This window comes from Carassius gibelio, chromosome A20 (assembly GCF_023724105.1).
Source record: "Carassius gibelio isolate Cgi1373 ecotype wild population from Czech Republic chromosome A20, carGib1.2-hapl.c, whole genome shotgun sequence".
NCBI classification, from domain to species: Eukaryota; Metazoa; Chordata; class Actinopteri; order Cypriniformes; family Cyprinidae; genus Carassius; species Carassius gibelio.
In genome coordinates, this window is record NC_068390.1 from 18,179,075 (window position 1) to 18,202,485 (window position 23,411).

Consider the following 23,411-nt stretch of genomic DNA (forward strand, 5'->3'; position numbering starts at 1 on the left):
TAAAAATGCAGAACTTTTTTCTTTATTCATGAGTTGATGTTCTACTGTCTCCATCACTTTGTAGGTCATGGTACTTCTGCATCCACATAGGCTGTATACTGCTGGCCATCGTGCTGCCTGTGAAACCACGCCACCTGCGGCTGAAAGAGCAACAGCCTGCCGTACAACCGAGCCTGGAGAGCACAGACAGCAACAGCAACCAGAAACAAAAAGCCACATGAGTCCTGAAACACCTTACCAATCTTCTATACACACACAGACTGGGCAGATGTACCTATTCTCCAGCCACACATGAAGAGAGTCAGATAAACTACAGCTCACAAATAAACCAACCAACCAACCAACTTCTGTCTGGACTGACAGAGAAAATCATCTCTTGGCTCAGTATAGTGGTACTGGGATTGGACAGTGATTTGAGATGATGGAATCAGACTGGTATAAGAGGAGTTTTATTGCCAAGAAAACACTGTTGTATAGAATTATGTGACCTTGCCTTTGTAATTCAACCTGTCACAGCAAGTATTAGTGTCCTCATCTGGTGGTCTTGTATTGGGCTGTAAATAGTTTTTTTTTGCAAGGGACAAGACCAATACCACTTTGCAAAAAGCTGGCAATATTATATTTGAAAGCAAAATGTTTTAATGTGGTAGGGGTAAAAATAAATATAACCAAACTAACAAGAAATGAGAACTAATAAAGTTGGAAAATTGAAGATCAAAGGATGGAGGATGTCTTTGCAAAAGAAACTTAAAATGTCAAAAAGACTGAATTTAGATTTTGATTCCAAAACTGGGCTCTTGGTCCTTTGTCATGTTATGTTTGTTATGGTCTGTCATAGCTTCTCGTCCATGTAGTCTTCACATAAAACTTTAAAAGTTTCACACAATACATTCCAATTTAAAGACCAGAGATTCTTTTCTCATTAACAAAAGTATTTTTCTGGATAATCCAATCTAAACGGGGAATTTTGGAAAGTTATGAAATGTTAGAGTAACATCTGGCAGAAAACAAACAAAAAAAGGTTAGTACTGTTAACTGCGTGACTTTTGTGAGTCAGGCAGGTGGTGATTCTGTATGCAGAGTAATGCACATTTTGTATGGCCTCAGTCAGCTTCAGGGTTTAGCTTGCGTAAAGTTGGAAAGGAAGCTGATGTTTGTGTTAAAGATCTATGAAATTGTAGAGGATGTCCACTGGATTTGTTTGAAACATTAAGTTCTCTGTGTGGATCTGGAGCCTTTGTTTTTTGCAAATTATGTGATTAAAAAAAAGGTCTTTTTACTAGCCCTTTGTGGTCTGTTTGTCTTCTGATTAACCATTTTGTGAAGATACTGTACATGCTACAGTTACACATTCATTACTCCATAGTAAATGTTTAATAAGCATTGGTAATTTAGCTTTCCGTATTCTCACATGCCTCAACCTGGATGAACATCTGCCCTTTGCTCTGCAGACATAAAGTGTGCACTTTGTGCCACTACAGATAATAAGTTACTTGATGTTGCTAACATTATATTATAGGGACGTTTCTTCCACTACAGGCAAATTTATGTCTAAATTTAAATACATAAAATGTCAGGTTTGAAATCAATAAAATAATAGCAAAACATCCATCACAGAATGATTTCAAACACAATACATAATTTTCGATAAGGTGGAAATAACATGCATTTGGTTCATTGTTGAAACTAGTGAAATTTTTTAAAATTCGCCTGTGTATTTTATTTTTATTGAATAGCATTTTATTTTACTTTTTTATTTTATTTTTATTTAATTATGGCCACAGGGTGAAGTTTCCATACAATACAGTTTGCTAGTTGAAGAAACACCCATAGACTGTTGATAGAAATGCTGAGTAATGTAGTATCTCTTCCCATATTGTGAACTGTCACATGCATTCATGTGCTGATCTGAGCTGAGGGAGCCGTGACGTCACGCAGTGTGTTGTCAGGGACTCGCCGGGAAGAAGCTGGAACGGCACAGCGCTTTGCTTCATCAAAATGGCTGTTAAAGATGGTGAATAGGAAGAAAGAAGCGCCATAAACCGAAAAAACAGAGAGGAACGACTTTCCAAACGGACCTCCTGGCAGCAGAGCATTTTAGCCTTTCTCTTTTCTGAGGTAACGTTACGTCTCACTACAGAAGGCAGATGAAGGGATTAAATCGCGTTTGTGGGTTGATGCCGAGTATGACTGACAGTTCATAGCCTATAAGAGGACAGTAACGAGCATCAATCTGTAGAAATTAGCAGATTTAAACAACAACAGTGAATAAGATTATTGTCAATGTATTAATGTACTGATACGGTTAATCTGTTGTTCAGGGTTGTATTGATGGCGATTAAATGTCTGGTCTCTCATGTGTTATTATATGTGTCATATGTGAGTGAGTGCATCAACATGAAGACGATACACTGCCCGTCCTGTTTATTTCTAGAAATACATTCTTTAATATAAAAATTACATTAATGTTTAGACAGTCAAATATTTCAGGATTAACAAGCACCTTATTATTTATTATTTACATCTATATCTAGACATAATACAATACACAATACACTACAGTAAATACAACTATGTTTATTGCTTTGTTATATTCTGTTATATGTTTGTATAAAACATAAACATAATAAAGCAAAACATAATATATAATGTGCAGTTATTTTTATTGTTTTATGTAATATACGGTAGTGTTCCTACTTCCTACCAGTCTTTATAAAAATCTGTGTAATAATATCTAAATATCTGTCAGTCATCTCAGCATCTTGCTGTAGACTGTAGGCGTGGATTGCTCTTGGTTGCTATAAATAATGTGTGATGCCATTCCAGAGCAGACAGACAGCAGTCACAGTCAGCAATCTAAAGGCATTCAGACAAAAGAGTGTGCTGGATATATTGTATCACATCATGGTTTATAAGAATAACTTTGCTGTCATGTTTCACAGATAGAGACTAAAGAGCTGCTTGGATTTCGGAGTGAGCTGCCCTGTTCTCTTTATTGTTGTCCAGTTGTTTGTCGAGTGCCTGTCTGTTTTTCCCTTCTTTTATACGGCCTGTATTAAAGGTTAACGTCACACATACTTGCACATATTAAATATGTCTATCATTTTATTGTTCTATTGTTCACGTTGTATATCTGTTATTCAGTTGTTTATTTACAAATTTGCTTCACAAGGAATAATTATAAATTTTTTTTTTTTATCAAATATTTAAATAAAAATTGATATATTTATATAAATTATAAATTATATACTTGAGCCACAGGAACACCATTTAATTATATATTTATAAGTATTTGTTTAAAATACTTTGATACATTGTTATAAAATACATTGATCTTGCCATTGAAATAGCCAGAGATGCTGGCGCGACACTAAAAATAAACCAACAAATAAATAAATACATTTATTAATGGGAGGAGACTGAAAGATTATTAGGTATAAAACTGTCTGTTTGATAGACATTTAAGATGAGTATTTGCACTAAGTAACTGTAGGGAAACCTATTAGAGTGCGTCTGTGGAGGTGCTTGGAGAAAATGAATAGTTATCTCTTTTTTATGCTTATCTGCACCAGCCTCCTTTCTCCTGACATTTAAAGTCCATTGCTATGCTTGGCCTGCCCTGAAGCAAATGTACTGATATCACTTGTCGCTCAGTAAGGCAAACTCAGCAATTTAACATCTTTAATCTAAAGGAGTTTCATATCAGTTACTTACTTTAATCTTTTATCCTCCAAAAACCTATTATAGTATACAGATTAGGCTTGGACTCTCCCAGTCTCATCATCTATGTTCTGAAAGTGACTAAATCTGTTTCTACGTAGGGTGTCCTAGTAAGAGGCAATCATGGACACCACAACCTCCATCAAGATGACCACTCTGGCCATCCAGAACCTCTTCAGCTACGTGGAAGAAGAGAATCTGGCAGCTGTTAAAGCCCATCTTGACAAGTTCAAAGAGGTGGATGGTCGAAGCGATGTAAGTTACATACTGTATAAAAACAAAAAAAACATAATTTAAGATGATCAAGTTAACATTTTGGAATATCAAATATCTTTCTCTGTTGTTTATTTATTTATTTTTGACAGAATGGACAGACTCCTCTGATGTTGGCCTCAGAGCAGGGCAGTCTTGAGATTGTTCAGGAACTCATCAGAAGGGGTGCAAACGTCAATTTGGATGATGTGGTGAGAAAATGCCCACTTTAGTTTTACAGAAAAAAATTGCAGGTTGTAGCTTTTGTTTCCATTCAAACAGATATTAATATAATATTTACCAACCAAAAGTGGAGCAGACATTTTCGATGCTTGATATATAATTTTTGGATGGCCATTTATCAGTAGCTCATTAACATGTTCCTATAAGAAAATAAGGAATGAATAGATAGGACAGCTACTCTCTGCTATAATTAACTAATGAATTATATATATATATATATATGTGACCCTGGACCACAAAACCATTCTTAAGTCACTGGGGTATATTCTTAGCAATAGCCAAAAAACATTGTATGGGTCGAAATTATCGATTTTTCTTTTATGCCAAAAATCATTAGGGTATTGAGTACATCTTTAAAATTTCCTACCGTAAATATATCAAAACTTAATTTTTGAGTAGTAATATGCATTGCTAAGAACTTCATTTGGACAATTTCAAAGGTGATTTTCTCAGTATTTTTTTGCACCCTCAGATTTCCGATTTCCAAATTTGTATCTTGGAGAAATATTGTCTGATCCTAATAAATCATACATCAGTGGAAAGCTTATCTAAATGAAAAAAAATTGACACTTAAGACTGGTTTTGTGGTTCAGGGTCATATTTTGTCATATATGTAAAACCTGTTAAGGTGTGGTGTCCACTCCATCACTGATCCTACGGTGACATTGGCCAGTGGTTCAGTGGTTTCCGTAGTGACCTCTCATCTCTGGGCTTTTCCCTGACAGGACTGCTGGTCCGCTCTGATCTCTGCAGCTAAGGAGGGGCATGTGGAAGTGGTGAAAGAGCTGCTGGAAAACAGTGCTTATATTGAGCACAGAGATATGGTGAGACAATCTAACTGCAATCGTTTATATCAAACACAATATGTGTTTTTTTTATTTTTCACAATAATCACATTTGGAAAAAGAAACACATTCTTATCTAATTATCAAAACTCGAGGTGGCTTTGTGTCATACAGGGGGGTTGGACTGCCCTTACTTGGGCTTCATATAAAGGTAGAGTTGAGGTGGCCAAGGTCCTGCTTGAGACTGGTGCAAACCCAAACACCACTGGACAGGTAAAACTTGCATATGGTATAAGCACATACAAATCATATCAAATCAAAATCGAATCCAAATAATGGCTGTTTAATATATGCATTCACTAAATAAAATTTGACATGCATTTCCCATGGCTAGCAATACAGCGTCTACCCTGTAATCTGGGCAGCCGGTAGAGGCCATGCAGAGATTGTGAAACTCTTGCTGGAGCATGGAGGTAAAGTCAACTGCTCTGATAAGGTGAGCCAAACCAATCCTAACCGATTAAATAATTATTTTGTGTTAAATTTGTGTTGAAAAAATAATAATAATGTTCTTACAGTGGAAAGGGTCAATTGTTTAATACGCAATAAAAAGACTTGCATATTTCACTTCAAAATGTATTATTTTATACTTTCAGTATGGCACCACCCCACTAATCTGGGCTGCTAGAAAGGGTCACTACGACTGTGTGATGCACCTGCTGGAGAACGGAGCCGATGTTGACCAGGAGGGGGCGGTATGTGCTCATCATTCAGCATAGTGGTTCTCACCTTTTTTTACTTTAAGGGTACCCCCCACCCCCAACCCATCCCAGTTTGTCTAATCAATCAGGTCTAATCAATTCACACCAAGCACGATAACTATAAAGATAACGATAAAGATATAGTTCTAAAAATCGTTTCACAATATTAAAGAATAGCGGAGTCCACGCCACAACTATAACGATAAAGGCACAGATCAACGATATCGTTGGAATCACTTTCAGAATGATTTTTTTTTTTCTGATGAACGATAAAAACATTGCCAGCCAATCAGAATCAATCCTGCAGTAATGAGCTCGAGAATTTAAAGCAGCAGACGCGCGTCTGCTTTATATACACAGACAATATCGTTCGCTGGTGTGGACGCTAATATTGTTATCTTTATAGTTATCTTTATAGTTATCGTTCTTGGTGTGAACGGTCCTTAACTCATGAATTAAACCTTTTTTTTTTGAGCTTGGCATAACTCAAAAAAATGTATATTCTTTGAAAAATGCTCATGGAGTTATACCTAAGATTTTATTTATTTTTGTGACTTTTACAGGTCTAGAAATAACACTTTTAAAATGTATGTAATTATCATTATCAAGAAGTATTTCATTCCTCATACACAATTTTCCATAATAAATATACATAACTGAAAAAAGGTGTAGGCTGAAGCTTATTTTATCTACCATTTCTTTCCATTATAATTGTAATAAGCCTTATATGTAAGACATATCTTGATTGTTTTGTTGCTTGTTGTTTATTTTATTAATCTCACTCACTCAGAACTCCATGACGGCACTGATCGTGGCTGTGAAGGGAGGGTATACAGAGGTAGTTAAAGAGCTTCTGAAGAGGAACCCCAATGTAAACATGACTGATAAGGACGGAAACACAGCTCTGATGATCGCAGCTAAAGAGGGCTACACTGAGATTGTGCAGGACCTGCTTGATGCCGGCACATACGTCAACATCCCAGACAGGGTGCATTAAACTTCCTCAAACCTGTGAACAAACAGAAATCAGTTGTAAAACTGATATAATGGATAAAAATGTCCTGGGATATTATGTATTTTCATAGTGTGTTGTGTTTTAACCCTGTAGAGTGGAGACACTGTGCTGATTGGAGCCGTGAGAGGTGGGCATGTTGAGATTGTGAGGGCGCTACTGCATAAGTATGCAGACATCGACATTAGAGGCCAGGTAACATGCCTGTTATATCATATATATGAAGATACTTTAAACTAGGGCTTCGTAATAATGGTTAAACTAATCATCACATTTGTATTTATAAATTAAAAATTATTACTCACAGTTGAGACTTTTTTTGTTGTTGCACGTCATCAGAATTATTTCACTTTCATATAAGCACAAATCAAGAATGTCAGTTCATTTCACTGGGTTTATTTTACGTGCCTAATGATGACAACAGTAATTATAAATTTTGTAAGAATTATGAGAAATTCAATTGACTCTTCTGTTTGTTTGTTGCAGGAGAGTAAGACTGCCCTCTACTGGGCTGTAGAGAAAGGCAATGCAACCATGGTTAGGGACATACTGCAGTGCAGCCCTGACACAGAGACAACCACTAAGGTAAAGAACAGAAAGACTTGTGTTAAAGGGATTGTTTCACTGTTCTGAGCCAGTATTGAGTCTGTATTCGACTGGATATGTAGGATTCTGAGACTCCGCTAGTCAAAGCCACCAAGATGAGGAACATAGAAATAGTGGAGCTGCTACTGGACAAAGGAGCCAAAGTGTCCGCAGTCGACAAGGTAAAACTTCAGTCACTTCTTCACGTCATTTCATACAGTCATGCACATAATTCACATTCACATGATGAGACTATATCGCACTTGAAATCTTTACTCTCTTTGGCTAAAGAAAGGGGACACCCCTCTTCATATCGCCATTCGTGGACGGAGCCGCAGGCTGGCTGAGCTCCTTCTCCGTAACCCTAAGGATGGCCGCTTGCTCTACCGGCCCAACAAGGCTGGAGAGACACCCTATAACATCGACTGCAGCCACCAGAAGAGCATCCTCACCCAGATTTTTGGAGCCCGTAAGTCTGAGACCAGATATCCATCATGAGCTTAACAATTGATTAACACTCATAATTAGGGTTGGATGTTGATACAGTTCAGAACCTAACAGTTCTTTTAAGTAAACATATGTTTTGAATTGCTATAGTACGATTTCAGCACTAAATTATACTGCATTTTCAGTAGGTTATGAATGACCTGTGTGTATTTTTGCTCCTCTTCGTGTTGTCCCCTTTAGGACATCTGTCCCCCACGGAGTCAGATGGGGACATGCTGGGCTACGACCTGTACAGCAGTGCTTTGGCAGACATCCTGAGTGAGCCCACCATGCAGCCGCCCATCTGTGTGGGTCTGTATGCCCAGTGGGGCAGCGGCAAGTCCTTCCTGCTCAAGAAACTAGAGGGTGAGCATTATTTAGAGTCGCTCGGCTTAAACTAGGAAAGTGACCTGAAAAGGATATTTTAAATACACACAGTTTACTCATGTACAGCACGTACCTACCTAGCTTTTTAGCTATTTCTGAGCTTGAAATGTTTAATAGAGCTCAATTCGCTGTATCTGGTTTATATTTAATTGTGGCTAAATCTTAATATTTCTTTTTCAGATGAGATGAAGACATTTGCAGGTCAGCAGGTGGAGCCTCTGTTCCAGTTTTCGTGGCTGGTTGTGTTATTATCGTTCCTGCTTTGTGGCTCTGTAGTGCTAGTGCTTGGCTTCACCGTGGATCCCAAGCTGGCTATCGCCATCTCTCTCAGCATTCTGGCTCTGCTTTATGTGTTCTTTGGTAAGAAAAACAGGCCCTTTATTTATAGTTCCAAACTAAGTTCTTCATTCATGATAAAAAAAAATATGAGTAACTCTCCATCTCTACACAGTGGTTGTGTACTTTGGGAGCAGGCGCGGGGGTGAGAGCTGGAATTGGGCGTGGGTCATTAGCACACGTCTGGCTCGGCACATCGGGTACCTGGAGCTTCTGCTTAAACTCATGTTTGTCAACCCACCGGAGCTGCCGGAACAAACCACCCGTGCACTGCCTGTCAGGTCATTACCTATACTCTACATAAACCGTTAAGATGAGTCCTGTCCTAAATGATGGATGTGGACTTGTCATTTTCCCATTTGTCATTTTAATCTCGCAACCACCCAAGATGAGCCGTTGACGTGATGTTAACTTACTAACCAGTAATCACTGCAACATTAACACACAAAAATATGAAGAGCAGCATAGTGCTGTAGTATCAGTGCTGTCTGTAAGGTTGTCCCAACTGTAATATTAAAGCAACAGTATGTAACCTTTTCATCATAAATTCATCTACCAAACCGCCTTTTTATCTTATCCCAAATCACTACGGTACATTTATAATAAGTGATTATTTTTGGACTATTGTAGCCTGTCCAGGTCGTCACCACTGCGGAGTAACACATACCTGCGTGAATCGCCATAGACATAAACTTGGAGAAGTAGCTCCGGTTAGAAAGTTCTTCCGCGGGATGAGTGCAGTTTGTTTATTAACCGCTAGTCGCCAAAATTTACATAGTGTTGCTTTAAACTGAAAAAATATATTATGTATAGTTATACAGTTCATATATTATTATTTACTAATGTAATATAATAATAATACAATTAAATATATGAATTAAACAAGCACCCATTGTTATTATTTTTATTATTTGATAAGTATATGTTGGACACTACCATTCAAAATATTTGGGCCAGCAGGGTTTGGGGTCACTAATTTTAATCAGCAAGAATTCATTAAGTTGATGAAAGACATTTATAATAATTTTATTTAAAATAAATTATTTCAACTTGACATTGTTATGTTTTTTTGTGATGGTTAGTTTTTAGAATAGTAGCATAAGAAAGCAAAGCATTAGGCCTGGCCTCTTTAGGAAGTCGGAACTGAAATCTTTTTTTCTTTCAGGTTTCTGTTCACAGACTATAACAGGTTATCCAGTGTCGGTGGGGAGACGTCCATGGCTGAAATGATCGCTACTCTCTCAGATGCCTGTGAGAGGGAGTTTGGCTTCCTGGCCACCAGACTTTTCAGAGTCTTTAAAACTGAGGACACTAAAGGTAAACGCCACTTAAATATTATCGGTTGTTCAGGAACTAGATTAGTAAATAGAGCCTTTATTTGCTTCGTCACATTTATTGTTGTGACCATGTTTACCCTCAGGTAAAAAGAAGTGGAAGAAGACATGTTGCATCCCATCCTTTGTTATCTTCCTCTTCATCCTGAGCTGCTTGGTCATGGGAATGGCCCTGCTGGCGGTCTTTAAGATGGATGGGCAAAACCAGACGGTGAACGCAGTGCTGGTTTCCATGGCGAGTGTTGTTGGTTTGGCGCTGTTGCTTAATTGTCGCACCTGGTGGCAGGTGACAGACTCAGTGCTGAACTCCCAGAGGAAGCGGCTGCACAATGCCGCCAACAAGATGCACAAGCTGAAAAGTGAGGGCTTTATGAAGGTTAGTTGGCAGGCTTCTGGGTAGCTTATACACAAAACTACATGGAGTAACACATAGGTAGTGTTATATACGGTGTCACAGATGGTGGATTTGTTATGTCAACTTTTTTTCCACAGGTCTTAAAGAATGAAGTGGAGCTCATGGCTAAGATGGCCAAGACTATAGATGGCTTTACCCAGAACCAGACACGTCTAGTTGTTATCATTGATGGTCTGGACTCCTGTGAACAGGATAAAGTGCTACAGATGCTTGACACGGTGAGCATGGTGTTAACTAAAACTACTAAATATTGTTTTCATTAACTGAACTAAAGCTAGAATAAAAGAATGGAAAAAAATACAAATTCAGTTAGTTGGCGAAGCAACATTGCTACCAAATTATCTTTGAAGTACTAGATTTATCAAAACCATAAATGAAAATAAATGCATGAATAGAAATTATTAAAAAAAAAAAGATGAAAAATGATGGCGTATAATGACAACTGAAAATAATAAAAATAAAGTCTAAATCAAAACAGTAATAGCTTATTATAATAGTATAAATCCCACTGGACTGTGTTCACATTATATCATTTGTGTCAGGACCACGGTTCGTTTGTGTCATCAAGTCAGCAGCTGCTTACCCCATTGCTTAAAAACGACGGCGCAGGAGAAGGTGGCAAAATGCTTAGCATGCTCTCTTCAGTTTTATATTTATGTTTTTGAACCATTGGTTTTGTTTCCAAAGCTTCAGTACATAACTACACTTACAGTCTTTCTTATGAATGAACTGCAATTGCTCTAAAGAACACTAAACCGAACTCTGACATCAATCGAACCTGGGTGCGCACCAAAAGTGCATGTGAAGTGAGCGTTAGCTTGAATAAATCCTTTCAATGGCACCCATTCGTCCTTTTTGAGGCCTAAAAAACCTGTCAAATTTGTCTTTCTGATCAGGTGAGAGTGCTGTTCTCCAAGGGTCCTTTCATCTCTACCTTCGCCAGTGATCCTCACATCATCATCAAAGCTATAAACCAGAATCTAAACAGCGTGCTGCGTGACTCCAACATCAACGGCCATGACTACATGCGCAACATTGTCCACTTGCCTGTCTACCTCAACAGCCGTGGCCTCAGCAGTGCAAAGAAGATGTGTGCACCCACTTCTGCTAATGGAGACACTGGGAACTCTGAGGGTTAGTATCAACATGGGGTGAGGGGTTAATACAGTAGGATTATTTGTCTCGATATACACTGTATATATTCAACGGTTTGGGATCCGTAAGAATACTTTAATGTTTTTGAAAGAAGTCTCTTTTGCTCAGCAAGGCTGAAGTTATTTGATCGAAAATATAGTTAACCTGTATTATTGTGAAATATTATTACAACTTAAAAGAACTGTTTTCTATTTTAATACTACTATTTAAAATTGATTGAGTCTTTTGATGGCAAAGATGAATTTTGTGCATTACTCCAGTCTTCAGTGTCACATGATCCTTCAGGAATCATGACTCTGAATGTTTGTCTACAAAATGTAGCCAAACATATCTTGTGTTTTATGACAATATAGTGACTTCAGCCGTGAAATCTCTCATAAAATCCTAAGTCTGTGTTGTCATGTGCAATGATGCCATAAGTCTGATTAAATGATTTAAAAAGACATAGAACTGAACAGACCCTTTGACTACAAATCTACAAAATGTAGCCAAACGTATCTTGTGTTTAGGGATGTAATGAGTCACTTAACTCATGTTTCAATTTGATTCAAGATTTTGATTTCACGATTTGATTCACAATTTAATTTTTTTTACAAAATGAGATTTAAGACAAATTATAAATTGTGTCCTTTTATTATTGTTTGGACAAAATTAGATTAGATTAAATTAGATTGTATAATTTCGAAATTTGAAGCAAGAACAGAATGGTTTGACTTCAAAATATCTGAATGAGACTCAGATTCACTCTCTGCCAGCAGGTGGCGCTTAAAGCGTTTCCTTGGTTTCCGCTGTAAACAAAGCAGCTCTGCACATATGAACTTTAATATGCATTATACAGAGATGAGATAAAAATAATAATAATAAAAATACCATCTAAACTTTTCTAAAGACAGTAAGTTCCCCTGAGGCATACATTCATAGAAACTCCTACCCCTAATTGATTTTGTGATTTGTTTTGCATAATGCAAAATTTTGAATCGATCTTCAAACAGCTCGCAGTTAATCGTTACATCTCTACTTGTATTTAATTACAATATAGTGTCCGAAACAGGTTACTCTTAACCCTGTTCTGACCAACATTTCATATAAGTTCTTATTTATTTATTTAAAACCAAATGCTGCATGACTAAAATCACAGCCAATCAGAATATTATGTGGTGCTTAAAGGCAAATGTCTTACAATTTTCTTATGTTGTAGGTTGGCATGAGGAGTTGGACAGAAAGTTGTCCCAGAACAGCTTGGGTGACCAGACCAAGTTTGGCAGTAAGACGACTCTTAACCGCAGGGTAAGCTGATAAATATGCTGCTTTGTTATGTGAGAAGGCTACTTATATGATGATGATTAGCAATTAAGAATAAGATGAATAGTTATAGGATAGTAACTTTATCTGATGTTTGCAATAGCATGATTATTTAACTCCAAAGTCAAATTGAATTGTTCGTCCTGTCTGGCAATCCCATGGCTTGTGCTTGTGCACTGACTGTAATCCAGTTACAGTAATGTTTTACCACATGATGATATGCTCGTATCACAAAATGTTTTCAAATTTCTCCCTTGACATTTTCCTTCCCTGTATATTTAATTGCTATTGATTTTGAATAATAAGCGTGATTTAAATCTAGCCGATTTCTCCTCAGGATACTTATCGCCGTCGACAGATGCAGAGGTCAGTCACACGTCAGATGTCCTTTGATTTCACAAAACTGCTCGTCACTGAGGACTGGTTCAGTGACATCAGTCCTCAGACTATGAGGAGACTCCTCAACATTGTATCAGTCACAGGTCAGTATCTTTACGGACAACATGTTTCTAAAATGTTTTATCACTGCATGTTATTTCAAAGAAAAAAAAATCTCTGTGTAATCTTTAATCAAAATTTAATTTTAAACTTGCTCTTACTCTGAAACAGCTTTCCTTTTCCAGTATTATTGTACAAAAGTTTAGCCAGTAATATTTTTTTAAGAAATAGATTAATACTTTTTATTCAGCAAGGGCACATTAAATTGAACAAGTGGCCGCGCAGATGTTTATAATTTTACAAAAGATTTATTTTTCAAATAAATGCTGTTGTTTTGAACTTTCTGTTCTTTAAATAAACTTTTAAAATGTATCACCGTTTACACAAAATTATTGAGCAACACATATTTAAATATTGATAATTATAAAATTAGCATATTACACCGATTTTTTTGATGGATCACGTGACTCTGAAAACTGGAGGAATGGCTTTTGAAAATTCAGCCTCGCTATCACGGGAATAAATCACATTTTAAAATGTGTTTAGATAGAAAAAGTTTTTCTCTTTTTTTCTTTCATTCTTAGTTTATATAGTCACTATAATGGAATAAGAACCTTCAGATATGAAATCATAAAGTCTGAACATTCACTACTCAATAAATATGTTCCTCTTGTGTAGGCCGCTTGCTGAGGGCCAATCAGATAAGTTTTAACTGGGACCGGCTTGCGTCTTGGATCAACATGACTGAGCAGTGGCCATATCGCACATCCTGGCTCATACTGTACCTAGAAGAGACAGACGGCATCCCAGATCAGACAACTCTGAAAACCATCTATGAAAGGTAGGGGCTTTTACAGAAACCACATGACTCTGTTTATGTTTCATGATTTCATTACGATGCTGTAATGTAGATCTCTAGAAAACTGCATTTGACCGAACACAATTCCTGACGTTTAAATTTCACCACATGCTTTATCACAGTAGTCTTATAGCATTTTCATAATGCCATCAGATTGCCAGAAAAACACACGGTTTTGTTTTAAACCTGAGAGCAGCAACTCAGATCATTGCTAATCTGTACAAAAATCTTCTGAGCAATCTTATGTAATGTATTTGTCCTGTACCATATTTTTGTATGTAGTTTGTCCGTTAGCCCATTAGGTTTTAGAGAAAAATGTCTCCTTTGGGAAGCTTCCTGGAAACGAATAATGGGAGGCCACAGAATGTCAGATGAAGCCAAAGAAAGCAGGTCCAGATCATTAGATAGGCTTCCCTGCAGTGATTAGTCAGATGATGCTATGTAAGACTTCAGTCACTGCATAGATATTGTCATGTTGTCAGATATGAAAAGATTATGGAATATACTTACTGCACTCATGTTGTTTACTTATTTACACATGCGACATTCCATCAGATCTTGTTGTACCTAAATATAAAGAGAGAAATGTATGCATTTGCAGCATGAGTGTATTCTGACATTTTGAGGGGTTTAAGTGGAAACATATGAAGTTTGCGGTTTTATGAAGAGGTTTGGCATCCAGAACATCAGTAATATTGCTGTATTGTGTTGATACTGGCTGTCTGCACACTCCTTTCACTCTTAAAGCAGCCCATGCCCCAGAAACACAAAATGAAATGAAGACACTGTGCTGCTAATGCTGAGTTATATCAGCATCATTTTCATTTTCAGTAAAACCATCATTACTTGTTTTATCTGGCAAGAATCAATGCAATTTATTCCAGGGTATGTTAAAACCACTAATATTCACAAGACCTGCATTGTTTTAGTAAAAACGTGATGGACGCACCACACATGCTTAGGTAACTCTTACAAACCTTAAAATATTAGTATTGTCTCATGTTTCTCAAGTTGTATCTTTCATGTACTGCCCGACAGGATCTCCAAGAGTATTCCAACCACTAAAGATGTGGAGCCTTTGCTGGAGATAGATGGTGATGCCCGTAGCTTTGAGGTTTTCCTTTCTTCCCGAACTCCAGTGCTTGTGGCTCGAGACATCCGCACCTTCCTTCCCTGCACCGTTAATTTAGATCCAAAACTCCGAGAGATCATTGCAGGTTAATGGCTCTCTTTAAAACAAATCACATTTAAACCCAAGCTAACTAGCCACTACATTTACCTTTGTCATACACCGTTAAAAAGCATGTATTTCCATTGTATTTTTTTGTCTTTTCTCAGATGTGCGTGCTGCCCGGGAGCAAGTGAACATGGGTGGTGTCACCTATCCCACACTGCCTTTGCAGGAGGGCCGTCCAATATCAGTCTACAGCCAGCAGTCCCCTTCTGCCTCCTACAACGGCCCGTATATCCCGCCAGGTGTGTCTCCTCAGCCCCATAGCACCCATTTCAGCGGCATGGGCGGGCCACAACACCCGTTCTACAACAGGGTGAGTACTCACACGCACAAAAGATCACTTGTATTGCACATTTCTGAATCAGAAATTGTGTTTTTGTTGTAATCTATCTAGATTATTGTCATCTCTTTGGGGGGGCATTTGAGGTAAAATGGGTTCAGTTAAAACCGATAAATAGTGTCAAGTGTAGATTGATGACTCGGCTGTGTTTTAGACTTAACTTTCCTTAGGGAGCTCTACTAGGCGCATCAGCTCATTTAATAGATGAGGGAAGTCCCTTGGACGAGCACACACCTCTCAAAGTTTTCCAGCCTCAGTGCCAAACTTTTCTACATGCCCACCCAGGCAATTTTTCATTCACTTCCCAGTGCTCTTGTTTCAATGATTGTTTTTCTTCATTTTAGCGTCATTTTGATTTGTGATTGCCTTGTTTCCTTAATTTCAGCCCCTTAATGTAACAAAATAAGGTGTTTGGGAGGCTACGTGTTTGTGCACATTGTTTCCCACCTACTGATTCATGTTTTTAAGCATTTGTGCATGTTAGACAATGTGTGTGTGTGTGTGTTTGTGTGAGAGAGAGAGAGATAGAGAGAGAGAGATTGAGTGTTAATTCATTATTTCACATGTTTGGATTTAAAGAAATATTTCGGGTTCAGTACAAACAAATCTGGCTTCAGTAAGTTTGTAGAAATGGAAAGTGCAAGTCAATATTATTTGTAATAAACATTATTGATTTATATTGTACTCAACTTGAACATTCCTGCAAGTATTTCTTTATGATTTTCTGTTACATTTTCATCCCCTACATTTTTTTTTGGTCTCCCAGCCATATTTCCCCCATCATCTGTACCAGCTGCCGCGGCAGTATGCTGGCAGCTCCTTCCCTGCTCATGTTCTTCCACGTCCATTCATTAAAACCGGCTATCCCATGGACCACAGCAGTGGACTTGTAAGTAGATAGTCATGAACAGAAGCCGCCAGGCCTTGTGCTTATGGATAGCACTAGTGTTAGACATTCTTGCTGGGGTTTTACTTGCTGACATACTTTTCTTCTACAGCTAAGGTTTAATATTTGCTCTGTAGGGGTTTCCTTTTATAAACCTGAATATACAGTTTCTTGTCTTGTCTTGTCTTATGTGTCAGTATCATTTTATTTTCTCTGTTTTCATGGTGTTGCTCCAGATATACTTTATGCTTTATGCTTATGCTTCTAGTGTAATGTGTGATATGAAAAGTCCATCAGATTATTTGTGTTAGTTTGTACAAATAGGGTGCTAATAATTATTCATTTTTTTTAAAAAATTAAATTATTTTGTACATTTTGTAATTTAGCATGAAAGGCTTGTTTTCAGAAAGGTCAAATATTTTAATTTCCTCAAATGTCTGTATGACCCCTTTAAAACAAAACCATAATAATTGTAAAAAAAAATTAAAAACAAAGAAAAATAAATTCCAAATCATTAAACATTAAAATATACCACATATTTTGACAGTCTATTTAATTGTTTTGAAATTAACTGTGACTAAAAATATTTTAATTAAATAATATTATTTGCTAAAAATAATATTTAATTTCTGTTCCCACATGTTATTTTCAGTTATCACACAAATCAATGCGTAAACTACAAGATTGACTGTTCAACGCTATTACTGTAAGAGGAAAAAAGTGTTTTTCTTTTTAATTAATAAAAAATAAATAAAAAAATTTGATCCCAAACTATGACAGCTTATTTAGGCTTGATCTTTTTTTTCTGTAACATTTTGATGTTTATAGAAAATAACATTCAAGACCTTCAAAAAAAAAAAAAAAAAAAAAAAAAAATTCAGCTGTCCCTGTTTTGTTTTGTACCCTATTTGTGTAAAGTGAGTTATACCTAGTGTTTGGCATCTGGTATATTTTAAGCTTCATTTGTGTGAGAATAGAAGCAAGATGCCAGTGTTCAAACAGGCACTGCAATAGTGACGTCAAGCACCAGCTGCCTTAATGTTCACCCAAAGCTTTCACAGTCCACCAGTTCCCACTCATTTGCTCCCTGTTTAAACTCTCTTTCCATCTTTCTTTCATCTACATGAATGTAGTTCCCTCACGATTTCCGCCTCCTTTGTCTCTTCCCTCCTCTCCTCTCTCTCCTCAAGCAGGGTAAGGTACTGTCTTTCAAAAAGAAGCAGGTACTGAAGTTTACTTGGCCACATTAAACTTAGGTCCTTCTCCTTCCTCAGAAATCTCTCTTTCCCCTGGGTCTTTCAAGCTTCTGTCCTTACCAAAAAATAAAGAAATCCTTTCTGAGCTTCAACTGATGCAGTTGTTTCAATGATGCCAGTTTACTCAAAAGCCATTGAAATGATCAGCTTCTCACACAGCGTGGCCTGGATGCTGAACTTTTTAAGTATCTTTTTTAGAAAACTTTAAAAGTATACCCAGGTGTCACTCTGACTTTCCCTTAACAGAGGTCTGTATTTGTAGTCACAATTTTTGGTTTTGTTATAATGAGACGTAGATATTTGAAAGCTACATTATACTTAATGTTTTTCTTACCATCATATCACTCATTAGCACTAGCTTCTTTGAAATCCTGCTGAAAGCAATACACTCAAGTGCATTGCATATTTTCCTCCAAATACCTCTTATGGTCTCTCTCTTCCTTGAATTTAATTCAAGACCATTTGCATCCCATTCAGACTGTTTTCTTATAATCTGCATGGTACCGTACATCTCTTGACTTCAGAGATCTTTCATATGCACACTTTTCTGATGTAACTGAGTGGCACTAATGGTTTTGTGTGTTGTGTGTACCAGGGCGCTGCCTCGGTGGTCTCAGGGAACCCATCGATACTGCTCAGCTCAATGAGCACAGATGCTGTCTGTGAGCGTGTTAGACTTATCAACGGCATCGACCAGAACATGCTTTCTCAGTATACAGCCACCATTAAGAAGGTATGCATTTGTGAAAAAATACAAAATTAATTGTACGAGAATTTTGTTTTAAATTTTTATCAAAATGTTCAGATTTTTTTTCTTTTCTTTTCTTTTTGTATCAGGCTAACATAAATGGCAGAGTTCTGTCTCAGTGTAATATTGATGAGCTGAAGAAAGAGATGAACATGAATTTTGGAGATTGGCAGCTTTTCAGGACATCAGTGAGTATTTTTCTATTATTTATAGAAGAAGTTGTTCAAGTTTCTATATGCCTAGCTAACATACTTGTGTGTGTGTGTGTGTGTATAATATATATATATATATATATATATATATATTAGGGCTGTCAAAAATAGCGCGTTAACGGCGTTAATTAGTTGTTTGTCGTTAATTACGTCAAATTTTTTAACGCATTTCACACATGCGCAGTGTGACAGGTATTGTGACAGTGTTAGGAAAAGGAAAGGTTAGGAAAGGAAAAGGAAAGGTTAGGAAAGTCTCGTCGATCTCTGAATTCTCAAGATAGTAAAAAACAGCGGCGAGCGCCGCGACGAAAACACCGAAGAAGCTTAAGGCTTTACCCCATTTACTCTAAAATACATTCATGCCAAGCTCGATAAACAGAGACGACTTTGGTAGATGATACGCTGAAGCTTCTTCTTTCTGTTATAGCAGTGATCCTCATCTGGCTCGCGAGTTTCCTGCAGAGTTTAGCGTAGACTCCAATTAAACACACCTGCCTGTGATTTACTAATGATCCTAAAGACACTGATTAGCAAACTCATGCGTGTTTGATTAGGGTTAGAGCTAAACTTCGCAGGAAAGTGGATCTCGCGAGCCAGATTTGAGGATCACTGTGTTATAGCGTCCTGTGTTTCACACTGCGCATGCGCAGAACGCCTACATGCAATGCAGCGAAAATTACAGCTGTTTGGGAAAGCATATGCATTTTTACTTGGTTTTACTGGCACTTGAAGCCTTCAGAATGTGAAAATATCGATCCTAAAGTGTTGTGGCAGAGCAAATGAACACCCAAAAACAAGAGTGCCCAGAGTGCTGCTTATGTGATTGTGGCGCATGTTTTTGTTTCTGAGTTCATTCTTTCGAGTTTCTCCATCTATAATTTTATAGATATGTGGCTATATTTAACCACTGGTTCACCTACAACTCTTACACTATCTGTAGTTAAATGGCATGGTTTGATATAGTGCTCAGGTAAATTTGATCTAAGGAAATGTTAAACTTTTGAAATTCAGAAAAAAAGAATCACATGATGAAACAATACATGAAAATTATGTATCTGTGTCCTGTTATTTATCTTTTGGTATGCATTTCAGAAAAAAAATGGTTAGGATTCAGGTGTAGTTGCAAATAGTGATTAATCATGATTAATCCACTGAAAATTCTGATTAATTTGATAAAAAATTTTAATCATTTGACAGCCCTAATATATATATATATGAAATGTTTATGAATTTAAATGTGTGGTTAAATTCAAAATGTCTAAATGTATGAATAATTTTATGTATTATATGAATACATATGAAATGTATTTCAATCGAGTTTAATATTTATTATTTAATATTTATATTTAATAGTTATATATTTATTTGATATTGATATAAAACTTTACACACATTTAGTTTCTTTCAGCGAGTTTATTATTTTACTAAATAAATAAAATACATGCAATAAATGCTTGAAATGATACAGAATAGCCATAAGTTCATACTTAACGGTTTTGTTTAAAAATAATGGTATGCATGGCAGATTGGTGTGTCATTTTTAAACCATGTTTTTACACACTTGTTGCTACTTATTTATTATTTGTAATTTCACAAAACCTCATCTGTGTTAGCCAGTTCAGAAATTTTACCTAGCAGAATTCACAACTAAATCTCACAGAAACAAATGTTTAAGGTTAAAAGGTATACCAAAAAGCATGTAAAATATCAAGAAATGTAAGATTAACCCAACAATGCAAGTCACGGTGCCGTTAACTGGCCGGAAAGTCTCTCACACTGGCCCTAGATACTGATGTAATAAAGTCGATGTTGTGCAGGTGATTGAGCTCCGTCATGTGGAGAGCCAGACTGTGCATGAGGAGGCTCCTAGTGAGCAGGGCAGCAGCACGGCTTGCAGGCACACTGAAGCTTCCGTTCACGGAGGAGTCATTAACACGGACCCCTCACCCATGTACAACTTCACCCTCAGCTTTGAGGAGCTTAGTAACGTGGGCTTGGATGAGCCTCCTAGGCACTCCAACCCTTCCTGGATGGTAAGTGTTTCTTCCTAGGTTCTTGCAACCCTTTTTTCCAGGCCATTCCATATTAGACATTTATCTCAACATCTCTTGTCCTCTCTAGGCCACCCCTCACCGTACACCTAGCATGTCCAGCCTCAACTCTCAAGAGTCCTCCAATGAAATTTGCAAGCTAACAGACAAGCAGCAAGCCGAGTACCGCAATGCCTACCAGGAATACATCGCCTCCATGGCTCAGGTTGAGGTTGGAATGGAGAAGCCTGTGCCACCTTTTGTTGGCCAGCTAATGCACTCCAGCTCTGAGGAAAAGAAGAAGGATGGCGACCAGGATGGACACAAATCCGTTTCAAAAAGAGGGAGCAGCAAGTCCGGGGCCGATAATACAGACTATGCCTCGGCTGACACGGCCACTTTAGATCCTATAACAGAAGAGGATGAGAAGGTTGACCATGGGTCATCAAAGTCCCTTCTAGGCCGCAAGACATCTGGAGAGAAGGTGAGCCTCTTCCAGGGTGCTGATCTGAAGCTGAAGCCTGGTGGTGGTTTACGCTACCAGAAACATAACAGTGATGATGAAGAGTCTGAAGAGTCAGACAATGCCCCTCTGCTCAAGGATGGAAAGAAACCAGAGCCCAAAGCTTCAGATGCTGGAGATCGATCTTTGGCCAAAGGTAAGGATTACCTTTCAGATAAGAAGGATTCTTCTGACTCGGGTGTCCGCTCCAACGAAAGCTCTCCCAACCATTCTTTGCAAGACGAAGAGGCTGACCTGTCGCAGTCTGAGAGGGCTAACTTGATTGAGCTGGATGAGGAGAGCTCAGCTCAAAAACAAGGGTTGCCGAATAGTCTGAGTGGCCTTCAAGACCCTGCTATCATCCGCATGTCCATCTGCTCAGAGGACCAGTGCAGTCTTATGGCCAGCAGTCCTGAAGAGAGCTGGCCTTCCTCCAAGAGCTACAACCTCAACCTTACACCCAGTATCACCACCCTCAATAACAACACAAATGCCCAACAAGGAAACAACATTCGTCAACCCACAGATAGCTCCACCCCTGGAAGTGACATCATCATGACTCCTGGTTCCAGCACTACTTCCACCACCACCCAAAATGAGAAAGTCCATGTGGTGCATCTGAAGAGAGGGCTTAACCCCGGAGATCCACCTGAGATCCTCCGAGTGTCTTCTGACACTGTCACCTTAGGAGAAGAGCGTGAAAGTATCCTGTAGGCGACGTCTGGGTCTACAGCAGTCTTGGCCAATTAACGTTTTCTGGTAAATACATGGAACAGTGATTGAGACATTTCCAAAAGTTAAGTGTAGATGAAGTGTGCTTCCTTCACATCTGTCCATCACCTACTCATCATCATCCACCATCTAATGGTAACATACTGTATATGTGGTGTTTCCGTACAGTATTTGTAGCTTAATTATGCATTAATGTCACCAGTTGTATGGCTATAAAGCATTTTGAAATCGCAGCTGTAGATTAATATTCAATAGTGTTTCCCAAAGGAAAATATTTTAGTACCTTGTCATGGTAAAGCACCCAAACTTTGCATAAACGCCTTAAAAAGTATGAATTTTAACAGTGATTCTGGTTTGGAAATGTGTCGTATTGCGTTGTCCTGCATGCTGTCATTGTGCTGTAGTGACAGTGGTACAGTATATAAGCAGTGACAAGCATGTGTCAGACTGCAGTCCCAAATTAGCCTGTAGAAACTGCATGCCCTGTGATGCTAGTCTTTAGCAGTTATAACTGTACTTTTTGCTGCTGTCCTGAAAAGTTAAACAGGTTTCGTGATGCTTGTCTTTAACATGGCATCACATAAACCTGCACTGATAGCATCCATCTCTCTTCAGTGTTTGTTTGAGGAAGAAAAACGACTGAAATAAACATTTTGCTGTTCTGCACACACTGTTCCCACGAGATGATTTGCAAAGAGCAAACTTATTTTAGTAAAGTGAATTACAGATGGGTGGCACCAGTAGTTCATGCTTTACAATTATCTCCCACATCCTGAATACTTTTTTAGTGGCCATTCAGTGTGTGAATGAATGACTCTGAGGTTTTTAAAGGAATTTCTATCAATACTTTTCACAGTAAGATACGTCTTGCGCAAACGAATTGTTTTATGTGTCCCTAGATAGCAACAATCTTTTTTTCTTTTTTTTGTCCCAAACCCCTCATAATCTGAACCTTACACCCTTTACAATACTAGTAGTTTCCCAGCCTAAATGGTAAGAAGTTAATAAGCTTTATGCATTCCCACAAATGAAAAATACCACAAAAACAATGCATTTATAACCATAGCTCAGACAAGGACACTGACTTCATACTTAGCATTTAATTATGTACAGTATAAAAGTGCCATTTACATTTAATTATAAATTTTTCTGTAATATTATAAACGTCACATTTTCAGCAGAAATAGAAAACAAAAGTACATTTTACAGAGTCCGCGGCATTTTGACGAACAGGATTGCGTGTAGCGCAACATCTTGTCAACATAAAAGCAGGGGGGGGGGGGGGGGGGTCCTTCTTTTTCAGATTCCTTGCTTAATTACAGTTTTCCTTTAAAATCTCTTCAGTCTTTTTAAATCCTCCTTTGGAAGAAGGAATATGAAAGTCCGTATCTAACTGTGAAT

General features: G+C 37.8%; 2 protein-coding genes across 3 annotated transcripts in view; both read left to right on the forward strand.

The window, feature by feature from the left end:
• LOC127938727 (lysophospholipid acyltransferase 2) overlaps positions 1-1,282 on the forward strand; it is a 39,303-nt gene extending 38,021 nt beyond the window's left edge. Inside the window, exon 13 of the mRNA XM_052535553.1 lies at positions 65-1,282. Within this exon, the coding sequence (XP_052391513.1) occupies positions 65-221 (157 nt within the window). The 3' untranslated portion in view covers positions 222-1,282. The remainder of the gene's footprint in view (positions 1-64) is intronic.
• A 646-nt stretch (positions 1,283-1,928) lies between these two features.
• On the forward strand, positions 1,929-22,676 carry LOC127938566 (kinase D-interacting substrate of 220 kDa B). Of its 2 annotated transcripts, XM_052535265.1 has the most exons (29): positions 1,929-2,118; positions 3,822-3,975; positions 4,086-4,184; positions 4,941-5,039; positions 5,175-5,273; positions 5,395-5,496; positions 5,657-5,755; positions 6,552-6,749; positions 6,870-6,968; positions 7,260-7,358; positions 7,442-7,540; positions 7,650-7,827; positions 8,046-8,210; positions 8,412-8,591; positions 8,683-8,848; positions 9,733-9,884; positions 9,988-10,277; positions 10,394-10,534; positions 11,213-11,450; positions 12,670-12,758; positions 13,111-13,255; positions 13,890-14,052; positions 15,109-15,287; positions 15,409-15,617; positions 16,411-16,533; positions 18,382-18,519; positions 18,624-18,722; positions 20,564-20,779; positions 20,868-22,676. In XM_052535265.1, exons 2-29 carry the CDS (start codon positions 3,844-3,846, stop codon positions 21,990-21,992), a joined length of 5,121 nt encoding a protein of 1,706 aa, XP_052391225.1. In that variant the 5' UTR covers positions 1,929-2,118; positions 3,822-3,843; the 3' UTR covers positions 21,993-22,676. The 2 variants fall into 2 exon arrangements, with proteins under 2 accessions (XP_052391225.1, XP_052391226.1); XM_052535266.1 differs by lacking the exon at positions 16,411-16,533 and having other exon boundaries at positions 1,929-3,975.
• Positions 22,677-23,411: the final 735 nt, after the last annotated feature.

Bases quoted from the DNA above. Each gene is read 5' to 3' on its own strand.
- LOC127938566 (XM_052535265.1), top strand. From the start codon at position 3,844: ATGGACACCACAACCTCCATCAAGATGACCACTCTGGCCATCCAGAAC. The intron at 3,976-4,085 runs GTAAGTTACATA...TATTTTTGACAG, and splicing joins AGGTGGATGGTCGAAGCGAT to AATGGACAGACTCCTCTGAT. The intron at 14,053-15,108 runs GTAGGGGCTTTT...ACTGCCCGACAG, and splicing joins CTGAAAACCATCTATGAAAG to GATCTCCAAGAGTATTCCAA.